This window comes from Pan troglodytes, chromosome 20 (assembly GCF_028858775.2).
Source record: "Pan troglodytes isolate AG18354 chromosome 20, NHGRI_mPanTro3-v2.0_pri, whole genome shotgun sequence".
In the NCBI taxonomy this organism is placed as follows: domain Eukaryota; kingdom Metazoa; phylum Chordata; class Mammalia; order Primates; family Hominidae; genus Pan; species Pan troglodytes.
Genome location: NC_072418.2, coordinates 35,702,551 through 35,716,925, shown reverse-complemented (window position 1 = coordinate 35,716,925; position 14,375 = coordinate 35,702,551). Strand labels below are relative to the sequence as shown.

Below are 14,375 nucleotides of genomic sequence, written 5' to 3'. Positions count from 1 at the left end.
TGTTCTGTCACCCAGGCTGGAGTGCAGTGGCGTGATCATGGCTCACTGCAGCCTTGAACTCCTGGACTCAAGCGATCCTCTTGCCTCAGCCTCTTGAATAGATGGGACCACAGTTGTGCGCGGCCATGCCTGGCTAATCATAAACAAATTTTTTGTAGAGATAGGGTCTTGCTATATTGCCCAGTCTGATCTTGAACTCCTGGCCTCAAGCGATTCTCCTGCCTTGGCCTCCCAAAGTGCTTGGATTACAGGTGTGAGCCACCCTGCCCAGCTTTAGAAGTGCTTTTTATTATAAAAAGCTTGTTCTAGCTTAAAACAGCCACCCACCTGTGTTTCTTGTCTCCAGTTCAGTTTCGGGCCACGTGGACTCTGATTTTGTGCAGAGGGCGCTATGTTTAATGCATATTTGGTAATGGTGATATTATATTTTCCTGACAAGTAATGAGGCAGATCAACATACAGGCACATAGCGAGTGTGGGCCCTGCCTTTCAGATGTCCGTATTCCAGGAGTGTGATGAGACGTTGCCAAGACCAGAGACCATGTCCGAGGCACAGAGTGTGGGCTCAGAGCCCAGGCCCACTAGCCAGTGTGCAAGGAGGGCAGCTTGGTTTTAAGAGAGGGCAGCGTCTTGGGGAGAGGAGGAAGTAGAGAGGCAAAGGCAGAGCCCAGTGGTGTTTGTGAGGTTCTGCAGAAGCTGTGGTTGGCTGGGACTCCTGGGCCACGAGAGGGGGCCTGAGGCTTGAGGCTCCGAGGAGTCATAAGCAGGTATCTGGATAAAGATGGGGCCGCCAGCCCTGGGCTGGCACCTGGAGAGAATGTCGTGGCTTGAAGGAAGGCGTCTGTCCTAACCATTAGGTACATCTGACAGTGAAATGAGTGGACATTGGAGACAGCCTTCCTCAGATTCTGACGGACAGGTTCCCCTGGCTTGCCTTTGGCCCTTTGAAAGGACTGTGTCTTCCACTTTTTTTTTTTTTTTTTTTTTTGAGACGGAGTCTTGCTCTGTCATCCAGGAGTGCAGTGGCATGATCTCAGCTTACTGCAACCTCCACCTCCTGGGTTCAAGCAATTCTCCTGCTTCAGCCTCCTGAGAAGGTGGGACTACAGGCATGCGCCACCACACCCAGCTAATTTTTGTATTTTTAGCAGAGACGGGGTTTCACCATGTTGGCCAGGCTGGGCTCAAACTCCTGACCTCAGGTGATCTGCCTGCTTAGGCCTCCCAAAATGTTGGGATTACAGGCGTGAGCCACCATGCCTGCCCGTATCTTCCACTTTTAATGGAGGAGGGAGTGAGGTGCTCACTAAGTGACCTAGGACCAGGATGGGTTTATTTTTTTGAGAGTTTTGCTCTGTTGCCCAGGCTGGAGTGCTATGGTGTGATCATGGCTCACAGTAGCCTTGAACTCCTGGGCTCAGGCGATTCTCTGGCCTCTGCCTCCCAGAATGCTGGGATTACACCTATAAGCCACTGCGCCCAGCCCTAGGACTAGAGTTTTAAAGCCATCACCCTGAGGCAGCACCGATCTGCCTGTCCTTTTTTATGATAGAAGAAAATAATCTCTGGCATAAGCTGTGAAGTGGAAGGACTGAGGAAGGCTTCATGAGGGAGCAGAAGCCGGTTATAAATGGCTGTGGGGTTGGAGAAGGAAGCGTGGGCCCTGACTGGGAACGGTTGACGGTGTGTGTTGAAGATATCGTGCATGCGAAGACGCTGAGGATGTTTTCCTGTTTCCCTTACTCTCCATCACCAGGTGCGTTACCTGTTGGAATGGACAGAGGAGGACCTGGAGGATGCAGAGGACACTGTCAGTGCAGCAGACCCCGAATTCTGTCACCCGTTGTGCCAGTGCCCCAAGTGTGCCCCAGCTCAGAAGGTTCGGCTTTGTTTCTGTTGGTGGAGGTCAGGGAATGTAGGCAATTTTTGTTTTTGTTTTTGTTTTTTTTTTTTGAGACAGGGTCTCGTTCTGTCACCCAGGCCGGAGTGCAGTGGTACAGTCATGACCCACTGCAGCCTCAACCGCCTGGGCTCAAATGATCCTCCCACCTCAGTCTCCTGACTAGCTGAGACCACAGGCATGCACCACCACACCTGGCTAATTTGTTTCTTTTTGTAGAGACTCGGCCTTTCTGTGTTGCCCAGACTGGTCTCGGCCTCCCAGGCTCAAGCTATCCTCCTGCCTCAGCCTCCCACAGTGCTGGGATTACAGACGTGAGCCACTGCTCCTGGCCAGCAAATCCTTCCTTTTTCCCTCAGGAAAGTTCTCGATTTCTCAGCCAGATAATTACTGTACTGCATGTCTGTGAATAGGTATTCCCCAAGATATGGTGGGACTCATTAGCCTAGGGTGGGTGCCAGCTCCCTGCGCGGCAGGTAAGTGAGCAGAGATGTGTCCCATGATTAGCGTTTTGGCTGCTATCTGGGCCCCTGAGTCCCGTGGCAGGAGCTTATGAACAGATGCTCAAGGGTCTCCTTCCAGGTACCTAAAGCCCCCCAGGGAAGCTGCACGCATGTTCTGCTGTTGCTTTTACTCAGGTGAGTTCACTCTTCATGGGGACTCTCCCTCCAAGTGCAGAGAGATCCCCAAACCCTCTCCCAGCTTTCCCCAGGGCTAACATCCTTGCAAAACTGTGGTACAGAATCACAGCCAGGATATCGACATTGATGCAATCCGTGGATCTTAGTTCAGATTTCCCCAGTTCTGCTTGTTCTCAGGTGTGTGTATTTAGTTCTGTACAGTTGTGCCACATGTGTAGGTTTATGTATCCACCATCACATTCAAGATATTTTCTGTGACAGATACTTTTATATACTCCTTGTTCTTTTTATTTATTTATTTTTTGAGATAGAGCCTTGCTCTGTCGGGCGATCTTGGCTCACTGCAACCTCTGCCTCCCGGGTTGAAGCGATTCTCCTGCCTCAGCCTCCTGTGTAGCGGGGAACTGTAGCACCCACCACCACGCCCAGCTAATTTTTTGTATTTTTAGTGGAGACAGGGTTTCACCATGTTGGCCAGGCTGGTCTCAAACTCCTGACCTCAAGTGATCCGCCCATCTCAGCCTCCCAAAGTGCTGGGATTACAGGCGTGAGCCACTGCACCTGGCCTCCTTGTTCTTTTACAGCCTCTTGTTCTTGTTTTGTAATGTCTCAAAAAGACAGCACTAAACTGCTTTATATCCTTGATTAAATTAAAACCCACCCCGCCGTTCTTTTCTAGCCCAGTGTTTTAGAATTGGTCTTTAAATCCTTTATTGAAGTATAATTCACAGACAATAAAGTCTATGTATTTATACAACTTGGTGAGCTTTTACAGATGTAAAACCTGTGAAGCCATCACCACCATCAAGACGCAGCACGTGTCTGTCACCTGAAAGCACAGTTCTCTCACAAGACCAATCATTCAAACTGCCCTCTTACAGCCACACCCACCTCTCTCCCTGCCACGCCCACCCCACCATCCCCAACCGCTGGCAACCACTCACCTGTTCTCCATTTCGCTAATCCTGTCACTTCAAAAACGTTACATAAGTGGTTTATGCCTGTAATCCCAGCACTTTGGGAGGCCGAGGCAGGTGGATCACGAAGTTAGAAGATCAAGACCATCCTGGCTAACATGGTGAAACCCCGTCTCTACTAAATATACAAAAAATTAGCCGGGCGTGGTGGTGGGCGCTTCTAGTCCCAGCTACTCGGGAGGCTGAGGCAGGAGAATGGCGTGAACCCGGGAGGCAGGGCTTGCAGTGAGCTGAGATCGTGCCACCGCACTCCAGCCTGGGCGACAGAGCAAGACTCTGTCTCAAAAAAAAAAAAAAAAAAAGTTACATAAATGTAATCACAGTATACAATCCTTTTGGGATTGACTTTCTTCGCTCCGTTTGATTCCACACTGTTGCCTAGAATCAGGTCTGTTTCTCCATGGCGGGGTGGCATTCCATTTGTTTAATGGTGGCATATACTCACTGTGGAATGTCCAAGGACATGTAGTTTGTTGCTAGTTTGGGGAATATTACCAATAAAACTGCCACGAACAAACATTAGAGTAGACGTTTCGGTAAGAACACAAGTTTTCATTTTTCTAGGATAAGTGCCCAAGAGTGCAATTGTGGAGTCATGTGGTCATTGCACGGCAATTCCATGGTAATGGAACTGACAGTCTTTTCCCAAGCAGGCTGTATCGTTTCACATGCCCACCAGCGAGGTATGAGTGATCCAGTTCCTCCTCGTCCTCCCCAGCACTGGGTGTGGTCATTCTTTTCTGTTTTAGCCATTCAGATAGGTGTGTAGTACTATCTCAGTGTGGCCTTAATTCGCATTTCTCTAATGGCTGATGCTGTTGAACAGCTTTTCATGTGCTTATTTGCCATCTGTATATGTTCTTCAGTGAAATGTCTGTTCATTTGTTTTGCCCATTTTCTAATTGGTTTGTTTTTGGCTTTATTGTTGATTTTTGAAGGTTCTTTATATATTCTAGATATGTGGATATTTGTCAGATACATGCTTTGCAGACATTTTCTTTCAGTCTGTAGCTTGTCTATAATTTCCTCACATGGGCTTTCACAGAGAAAAAGGTTTTTAGACATCTCATTTGTCAGTATTTCCTTTTATGGATTATACTTTTGGTGTCAAGTCTGAGAATTCTTTGCCTTGCTCTAGATTTCCAACTTTCTCCTGTTTTTTTTAAGTTATAATTTTATATTTTATAGTTAAGTCCATGATCCAATTTGTGTTAATTTTTACTCAAAGTGTGAGATTTAGGTTGAGGTTCTTCTTTGTTTTTTCTTGCCTACAAGTGTCCACTTGCGCCAGCACCATTTGTTGAAAAGCCTCTCCTTCCTCCCGTGACTTGCCTTTGCACCTCAGTTGGCTATAGATTGTGTGGATCTATTTCTGGGTTCTCTGTTCTGCTGCATGGATCTATGGGCCCATCCTACCAGTACCGCGCTGTCTTGATGACTGATGCTGTGTAGTAAGCCTCAGTATTGGATTGAATGATTCTTCCTAATTTATTCTTCTTTGCCAGGAATATTTCAGCTATTCTATGGCCTGTGCCTTGCCATGTAAATTTTATTTATTTATTTACCTATTGCTTACTTACTTACTTACTCACTTTTATAGTACCCAGACTGGTCTGAGCTATATCAATTTTAGAATTAGCTTTTGTATGTCTACAAAATACCTTGCTCGGATTTTGATAGGAATTACATTAAACCTATAGATGAACTGGGGAGAAATAACATCATATGACTCAACGTATGTTGAGTCTTCATGAACATGGTACATCTCTCCAAGTATTTAGGCCTTCTTTGACTTCTTTCATCAACATTTTGTGATTTTTTTTCAGCATACAGATCCTGCCTGTGTCGTGTTAAGTGTACACCTCAGTATTTCATCTTCTTTCAAGCAGTTGTAAATGGTATTGCATACATAGCATGCATTCATTTGTTAGCTATCTAATTATAGATATGTATGTCCCATACTAAGAGAATTAGGCTGGGCTCAGTGTCATACACCTGTAATCCCAACACTTTGGGAGGCCGAGGCTAGAGGATCACTTGAGGCCAGGAGTTTGAGACCAGCCTGGCCAACAGAGTAAGACCCTGTCTCTAAGAAACTAAAATAGAAAATAGAAAATAGAAAATGAATTTGGCCAGGCACGATGGCTCACGCCTGTAATCCCAGCACTTTGGGAGGCCGAGGCAGGTAGATCACCTGAGGTCAGGAGTTCGAGACCAGCCTGACCAACATGGAGAAACCCCATCCCTACTAAAAATATAAAATTAGCTGGCCGTGGTGGTGCATGCCTGTAATCCCAGCTACTCGGGAGGCTGAGGCAGGAGAATCACTTGAACCCAGGAGGCAGAGGTTGCGGTGAGCCGAGATCGTGCCATTGCACTCTAGCCTCGGGAACAAGAGTGAAACTCCGTCTCAAAAAAAAGAAAATGGATTTGACTTTACAAAATAGATAGAGTGGTGTTAGCCTTTATATTGTAGGATAATTTTACCATTTCTAAAAAGAACTTCAGCGTGGGTGACTCTAAGGATATTGAAAATGACTAAAGTTTTCCCTCACACGTTTTTCAGCTGTGAGGTAACATGTACGTTGGGGATGTGCACCTTTTGACCTGGCCCCCTGCTGCTGGATGCACATGGTCCAGAACACAATTTCCCCGAGGTGGGTGGCTATGAAAACACAGGATAAGAAAGGCAGATGGTGTTCCCTAGCATCTGGTGGGAAGTGATGAAGCCCTCGGGCCCTCAGTACCTGTGTGTGGCGAGATTGCTGCGTCTCCGCTGCTGCTGTTTTTGCCATTTTTCTCCTCCCTGTGTTTTCCCACTTTAATTACACAGTAAAATACTGTGGAACTCAATTGGGTGAAGTCTTAGGTTCCCTGTACTTCTAAAACCTCTTATTCTCTTTTTGTGATTTCTCAAAAAGACACACCACTAAACTGCTTCATGTCTGTGATTAAATGAAAATCCACTCCCGCCATCCTCTTCTGGCCCAGTGATTTATTTTATTTTATTTTATTTTAATTTTTAGAGATGGGGTTTCACTCTGTCACCCAGGCTGGAGTGCAGTGGCACAATCATAGCTCACTTACAGCTTGGGACTCCTGGGCTCAAGTGATCCTCCTGCCCCAGCCTCCCAAAGTCCTGGAATTACAGGCATGAGCCACCACACCAGGCCTCCAGTGGTGTTTTATGTATTACTTCTTTTTTTTCTTTTTTGAGACAGAGTCTCCCTCTGTCGCCCAGGCTGGAGTATAGTGGTGCAATATTGGCTCACTGCAACCTCTGCCTCTTGGGTTCAAGACATTCTTCTGCCTCAGCCTCCCGAGTAGCTGGGACTACAGGCGCATGCCGCCACACCTGGCTAATTTTTGTATTTTTAGTAGAGACAGGGTTTTGCCATGTTGGCCAGGCTGGTCTCAAACTCCTGACCTCAAGTGATCCGCTTGCCTCAGCTTCCCAAAGTGCTGGGATTATAGGCATGAGCCACTGCGCTTGGCCTAAACCTTTTTTTTTTTTTTTTTTTAGAGACAGTCTTGGTCTGTCACCAAGGCCAGAGTGCAGTGGTGCAATCATAGCTCACTGAAGCCTCAAACTCCTGGGCCCAAGGCATCCTTTTGCCTCAGCCTCCCAAATGGTTGGAACTACAGGCACATACCACCATGCCGGGCTATTTTATTTTATTTATTTATTTATTTTTTGAGACAGGGTCTTGCTCTGTCGCCAGGCTGGAGTGCAGTGGCGCCATCTCGGCTCACTACAACCTCTGCCTCCTGGGTTCAAGCAATTCTCCTGCCTCAGCTTCCTGAGTAGCTGGGACTACAGGCGTGCGCCACCATGCCCAGCTAATTTTTGTATTTTTAGTAGAGATGGAGTTTCACCATGTTGGCCAGGATGGTCTCGATCTCTTGACCTCATGATCCACCCGCCTCGGCCTCCCGAAAGTGCTGGGATTACAGGCATAAGCTACCTCGCTGGCCTATTTTTTTTATTTTTGTAGAGACAGGGTCTTGGCTGTGTTGTCCAGGCTGGTTTCGAACTCCTGGGCCCAAGCCATCCTCCTGCCTCAGCCTCCCAAAGTGCTGGGATTATAGGCGTGAGCCACCACACCCGGTCTCCAGTGGTGTTTTAGAATTTGTTTTTAAATCTTTTATTGAAATATAATTATATAAATTATAATTTATATAATTTATATTTACATAAAGCATATGTATTTAAAGTATACAATTTGGCAAGTTTTACAGATATATAAACCTGTGAAACCATCACCACCATCAAGATACACAACGTTTCGCTCACTTGCAAGAGTTTCCTGTGAGATTTTGCCTTCCCCCCCACTCTGACCCCCCCATTCCCCCATCGCCTCTCCCAGGCAACCCGTGACCTGCTTTTCATCATCATGGATTAGTTAACACTTTCTAGAATCTTTTGTAAGTGGAATTCTAACGCATGTCCCTTTTCATGTCTGCCTTCTTTGACTCAGGATATTTTTGAGACCCATGTTGGATCAGGAGTTCATTGCTGGATAGTAGTTGATTGGGTGGACACACCAGAATTTGTTGTTTCATTCACCTGTTGATGGACATCTGAGTAGTTTTCCTGCTTCTGGATTTGTAAATAAAGCCATTGTGAACATTTGTGTACAGGCCTTTGTGTGGATATATACGTTGTTGGGTAAACACCTAGGAGTATAATTGCTGGATTATATAGTAAGGATATGTTTAACCTTATAAGAAACTGCCAGTTTTCCAAAGTGGTTGGAGTAGTTTCTGTTCCCTCCAGCAGGGTGTGAGCATTCCAGTTGCTCCACATCCCTGCCAACATTTGGTATTTTGACTTTTTTTTTTTTTGGAGATGGAGTCTCGCTCTGTTGCCCAGCCTAGCCAACGTGGCAAAACCCTGTCTCTACTACAAATACAAAAATCAGCCAGGTGTGGTGGCACACGCCTGTAATCCCAGCTACTCGGGAGGCTGAGTCAGGAGAATTCGCTTGAACCCGAGAGGCAGAGGTTGCAGTGAGCCAGGCTGGATGGAGTGCAGTGGTGTGATCTTGGCTCACTGCAACCTTCGCCTCCTGGGTTTGAGCGATTCTGCAGCCCAATGCACACCTGTAATGTAGCTGGGATTACAGGCAGGCACCGCCACACCTGGCTAATTTTTGTATTTTTGGTAGAGATGGGGTTTCACCATGTTGGCCAGGATGGTCTAGAACTCCTGACCTCAGGTGATCTGCCCACCTCGGACTCTCAAAGTGTTGGGATTACAGGCATGAGCCACTGTGCCCAGCCTTGAGTTTTTAACTTTAGCCATTCTGATAAATATGCAGGGTATTTCATTTAGCGTGTGTATGTATGTGCACGTGTGTGTTTTCCAGCTTCTTTTTTATTTTTGAGATATAATTTACATATAATAAAATTCAGCCTTTAATTTAGCATACAGTTTTTTTTTTAAAAGAGGTAACATTTTTAATCATCAAAAAGTAAAATTATTCTCACCTAAACCCAAGAATTACTGTTTCTTATAGCGGTGGTTTAAACAGAGGTGCAAACAGCAAGTGAATCTCGTCGCCTTTGCGGGGCTGTGGCCATGCCCCTCAAAGTAAATTTGGAGGCTCTATAGCCCTGGTGAAAAAAAAAAAAGTGAAATTAGCCAGGCACAGTGGCATACATCTGCAGTCTCAGCACTTTGGGAGGCTGAGGTGGGAGGACCACATGAACCTGGGAGTTCAAGACCAGCCTGGGCCAGCTGGTGAGACCCCATCTCTACAAAAAATAAAATAAAAAAAAAATTAGCTGGGCACAATGGCTTGCACCTGTGGACCTAGCTACTTGGGAGGCTGAGGCGGGAGGATCATTTGAGCCTAGGAGGTCGAGGCTGCAGTGAGCCATGATGGTGGTGCCACTGCACTCCAGCCTGGGCAACAGAGTGAGACCCTGTCTCAAAAAAAAAAAAAAAAGGAAGTTGTTTTTTGGCATGCCACATACTTCTAAATGAATTGGAATCCATCCTGGATCCCGCCATGATCCCGCATTGTGTGTGGGAGCTGTGCGGGGCACACGGCGCCAATCACTCCAGCCCAGTTTCTTCAATACTGATGACGTTTGTGTTTCCATCTTCTGTGCTTCCCAGAGGCTGGCGAAGGTTCCTGCCAGTGGGCTTGGTGTGAACGTGACCAGCCAGGACGGCTCCTCCCCGCTGCATGTCGCCGCCCTGCACGGCCGGGCGGACCTCATCCCCCTCCTGCTGAAGCACGGGGCCAACGCAGGTGCCAGGAACGCAGACCAAGCCGTCCCGCTCCACCTGGCCTGCCAGCAGGGCCACTTTCAGGTTCGGGCTGTGTGTCGGGGGTGGTGGAGCAGGGTGTCCGCTTTGGGCTAGGACCTTGTGCTTGGTAGGAACGCTGCAGGGGTTTGGTGGCTACCCTGGAGGACACTGCTCCCCCGAGCCCTGAGATTCTGAGGTGCACACGGTAGGCCACTCAGCCTCAGAGCACAGAGCCCTGGTGCTCCCTGGGGGTGGAGCCAGTCTCTGCCCCACTGCCACTCCCATCTGGGTGGTACCGAGGTTGTCATTCTGATTCTTGCCCCCAGCAGGATCTGGCTCTTGAGCTCGTGTGGTGGCCACCGAGCGCTGTCCCCATGGTCATCTTACCACCTTTACACCCCGACAGTGCCTTGCTCTGGGCCAAACAGTTCAGCACTTCATAAAGAACAGTCAGGGCCCCATAGAGGGGCTCAAGGAAGAATTTTGAATTTTGGAGTGATTAACTTTTTGAAAGTGCTGGGGTTTTTTGCCTTTTTTTTAAGACATCGCCTTGCTCTGTCTCCCAGGCTGGAGCGTGGGAGTGCAGTGGTGCAATCTCAGCTCACACTGCAGCCTCAATCTCCTGGGCTCAAACAATCCTCCCATCTCAGCCTCCCTCCCTAGTAGCTGGGACCACAGGCGTGCACCACCACACCTAGATACATTTTTCTTTTCTTTTTTTTTTTGTGGAGACGGGGTTTCACCATGTTGTCCAGACTGGTGTTGAACTCCTGACCTCAAGCGATCCTCCCACCTTGGCTTCCCAACGTGCTGGGATTACAGGGATGAGCCACAGCACCAGGCCCTGCTTTTCCTTAAGGAAAACTGTGTGTATATTTTTTCATTTTCCTTTATCAGTTCTACTGTTAACTTTTTAAAGAAAGGACCCATGTTTCAGGTCTTGCATCTCTCTCGCCAACACCTAGCATAGAGCTTCAGGCATGGCTTTCCTAATCTGTAAATTCGGAGTGGCGATTGCAGCTCTCCCTGAGGTAGAAAGGATAGAAAGGTGAAGTGAGATCACTGTCGCCCAGCACATTGGGTGAAGTGAGATCACTGTCGCCCAGCACATCGGGTAAAGTGAGATCACTGTCACCCTGCGCTTCAACCGCACAGAGCAGCCCCGCAGCAGACGGTAGCCCTCCCCTCTTCACCTGGTCCCTTTTCTCCTGAGAGTCTAAAGTCTTCTCAATAAGCTCAGAGACGGCTGGGTGTGGTGGCTCATGCCTGTAATCCCAGCATTTTGGGAGGCCGAGACGGGTGGATCACCTGAGGTCAAGAGTTCGAGGCCAGCCCTGCCAACATGGTGAAACCCCGTCTCTACTGAAAATACAGAAAATTAGCCAAGCGTGGTGGCAGGCGCCTGTAGTCCCAGCTGCTCAGGAGGCTGAGGCGTGAGAATCAGTTGAACCTGGGAGGCGGAGGCTGGAGTAAGCCAAGATCACGCCACTGCACTCCAGCCTGGGCGACAGAGCGAGACTCTGTCTGGAAAAAAAAAAAAAAGAAAGAAAGAAAAACCAAAAAGAACAACAAAAAAAATAAGCTCAGAGACAAGTCAAAAGAATATCAAACTTGAGGATTTCTCTCCAGAAACTTTGTTTTCTTATTTTATTTACTTATTTATTTATTTTTCATAATTTTTCTCTGGCAGGAAATGACAGAAATTTTGATTAAGTTTGCACGTTTTCCTTCTCTGGCCCAGGTGGTGAAGTGTCTGTTAGATTCGAATGCAAAACCCAATAAGAAGGACCTCAGTGGAAACACGCCCCTCATTTACGCCTGCTCTGGTGGCCATCACGAGGTTGTGGCACTGCTGCTGCAGGTGAGGGCCCCTCCCTGTCCCCGTTCTACACACCTGCGCCAGTTAACAGGGCGCCTCCACCCAGCGACCCCCACAGCGCACTGGGGATGGAGAGGCCTGGCCACCCATCAACCCCAGGCCTCTGGGGAGAGGAGCAGGGCGTGCGTCTTCCCACACGGGGTTCTCCGATGGGAACAGACGGTGCCTCAGCATCCGGGATGCGGTCTCAAGGGCTCCGACGCTGCTTTTGCCAAGGGTTTGGGTCTCACCTCACTGACCGGGAATGTGTCGCGCTGTTACCTGAGCATGGGCTGAGTGGCCGCCTCTGTCCCTGCTGCTCTTGAAAAAGGTTATGCGAATGCATTAGAATTTCTTAAAGAAGTAGGGAAAAACCAACCTGTCCATGACTGTGCTACTCAAGGGAAACTCATTATGGTGGACTTTTAACAAATGTGTATAGTTTCAGTGTTATTTATTAATTTTTTTTTGAGACAAGGTCTTGCTCTGTGGCCCAGGCTGGAATGCAATGGCACCCTCACAGCTCACTGCAGCCTCAGTCTCCCAGGCTCAGGTGCCTCAGCCTCCCAGCTAACTGGGACTACAGATACATACCACTGCACCTGGCTAGTTTTTGCTGTTTGTTTTTAGTAGAGATGGGGGCCTCACTATGTTGCCCAGGCTGGTCTCAAACTCCTGAGCTCCAGCGATCCTCTTGCATTGGCCTCCTAAAGTGCTGGATTACAGGTGTAAGCCACGGGGCCTCGCCAAGTATTGTTTTCTCTTTTTCCGAGATGGAGTCTCGCTCTGTCACCTAGGAATGCAGTGGCTTACTCTCAGCTCACTGCAACCTCTGCCTCCGGGGTTCAAGCGATTCTCCTGCCTCAGCCTCCTGAATAGCTGGAACTACAGGTGCCCACCACCATGCCCAGCTAATTTTTTTGTTTTTTGGTGTTTTTTTTTAGTAGAGATGGGATTTCACTATGTTGACCAGGCTGGTCTTGAACTCCTGACCTCAGGTGATCCACCTGCCTCTGCCTCCCAAAGTGCTGGGATTATAGGCATGGGCCACTGCGCCTGGCCCCAAGTATTGTTTTCTGTCTTAATGTTATTTAATGTAGAAACTTATTTACTCAAACTTTGATTTTTAATGGTTGCATAACTATGGATATACCATAGTGATTTTTTTTAACCTGTTTCTGCTCTGTACATTTAAGTGGCTTCTGTTTTCTCTGCTATTAGGATAAATGCTGCAGTGAACTCTTTGTCTATAAATCTTTTTTTCTCAGTATTACTTTTCCCCCCCAAATTTTAAGGAAACTTTCAGACATAAGAAAAACAATGTGTTTTATAGCGAATACCTGTATACCCACAGCCAGATTCCATGCTGACGTTTCGTAGCGTTCCTTTTGATCGTGTGGTTTCTCTTTCCAGCACGGGGCCTCCATTAACGCTTCTAACAATAAGGGCAACACAGCGCTGCACGAGGCTGTGATTGAAAAGCACGTCTTCGTGGTAGAGCTGCTTCTGCTCCACGGAGCGTCAGTTCAGGTGCTGAACAAGCGGCAGCGCACGGCTGTAGACTGTGCTGAACAGGTAGGTGGAGAGGGTCGAAGAGCCAAGGGAATCCTGAGCTCCTCACAGCTCCCTCTGGATCCCTTTGTTTAAGCTGGATCTAAAATAGCAACACCTGGCCCTTGGCATCGCTGGGCTGGGCGTAGTTGGTGTGCCAGAAGTCCACAGCGTGGGTAGATGGCTGGTCCTCAGTCTCCTGGTCAGAGGTGGTGCTCTGGGAACCAGGAATCATTCTTTTCACAGGTGGTTTTCAAAGGCCTGAGTGGAGGGGGCCCCCCCAGCCAGCAGTAGGGCTGTGGTCCGGTAGTTACATAGAGTCAGGCACTCAGGAAGGAGCAAGTCATGATGTTCTGGTCTCACCATCCTCGCAGTGTGAACACAGCCGTTGTCTTAGCAGCACGATGGAGAAGGTTTGTTTTGTTGGTGGATTTGAAACTCCTTGAGGCCAGGCACAGTGGCTCATGCCTGTAATCCCAGCACTTTGGGAGGCCAAGGAAGGAGGATCACTTGATCGCAGGAGCTCATGACCAGCCTGGGCAACCTAGTGAGACCCCCTCTCTACAAAAAATCAAAAAATTAGCCAAGCATAGGGGTGCATGCCTGTAGTCCCAGCTACTCAGGAGGCTGAGGTGGGAGGATCGCTTGAGCCCAGGAGGTCAAGGCTGTAGTGAGCTGAGATTGTGCCACTGCACTCCAGCCTGGGCGACAGAGACTTTGTCTCAAAAAAATGAAAGTAAAAGTCCTTGAGTCCTGTAGGAATCGTGATGATTGGCCTCCTGCCTTCTCCAGTGCTGTGGATGCTTGCGTGGAGAGCGGTGGGGAAGGGTCCTTTTCCCCTGGCGAGCGGCAGCTCTTTCTGTTCCTGTTTTCCTGCTGAGTCTTTCTTTTGTTTTCTACCCAAGATAGACAGCGAGTAGGCTGTTAAGTGACACAACTGAGAAGCTAACATCACCATCAATCCACTCCATGGATAGGCTCCTCAGAGTAATTTTTTGTTTCTTAAGACAGAGTCTTGCTCTGTTGTGGCGTGATCTTGGCTCACTGCGACCTCTGCCTCCTGGGTTCAAGCAATTCTCGTGCCTCAGCCTCCTGAGTAGCTGGGATTACAGGCACGTGGCACCACACCTGGCTACATTTTTGTATTTTTTGTAGAGACGGGTTTCACCATATTGCTCAGGCTGGTCTT

General features: G+C 48.2%; 1 protein-coding gene and 1 non-coding gene across 14 annotated transcripts in view; both read left to right on the top strand.

The window, feature by feature from the left end:
• ANKRD27 (ankyrin repeat domain 27) overlaps nucleotides 1-14,375 on the top strand; it is a 77,686-nt gene that overhangs the window by 57,221 nt on the left and 6,090 nt on the right. For all 13 annotated transcript variants that reach the window (XM_054673817.2, XM_054673821.2, XM_054673819.2 and 10 more), the window contains 4 exons: nucleotides 1,757-1,879; nucleotides 9,643-9,840; nucleotides 11,519-11,638; nucleotides 13,049-13,210. In XM_054673817.2, the coding sequence (XP_054529792.1) occupies nucleotides 1,757-1,879; nucleotides 9,643-9,840; nucleotides 11,519-11,638; nucleotides 13,049-13,210 (603 nt within the window). The remainder of the gene's footprint in view (nucleotides 1-1,756; nucleotides 1,880-9,642; nucleotides 9,841-11,518; nucleotides 11,639-13,048; nucleotides 13,211-14,375) is intronic.
• LOC112206494 (small nucleolar RNA SNORA68) lies at nucleotides 9,002-9,134 on the top strand. Its single transcript, XR_002940854.2, has one exon. It is a non-coding gene; the product is annotated as a small nucleolar RNA SNORA68 (small nucleolar RNA).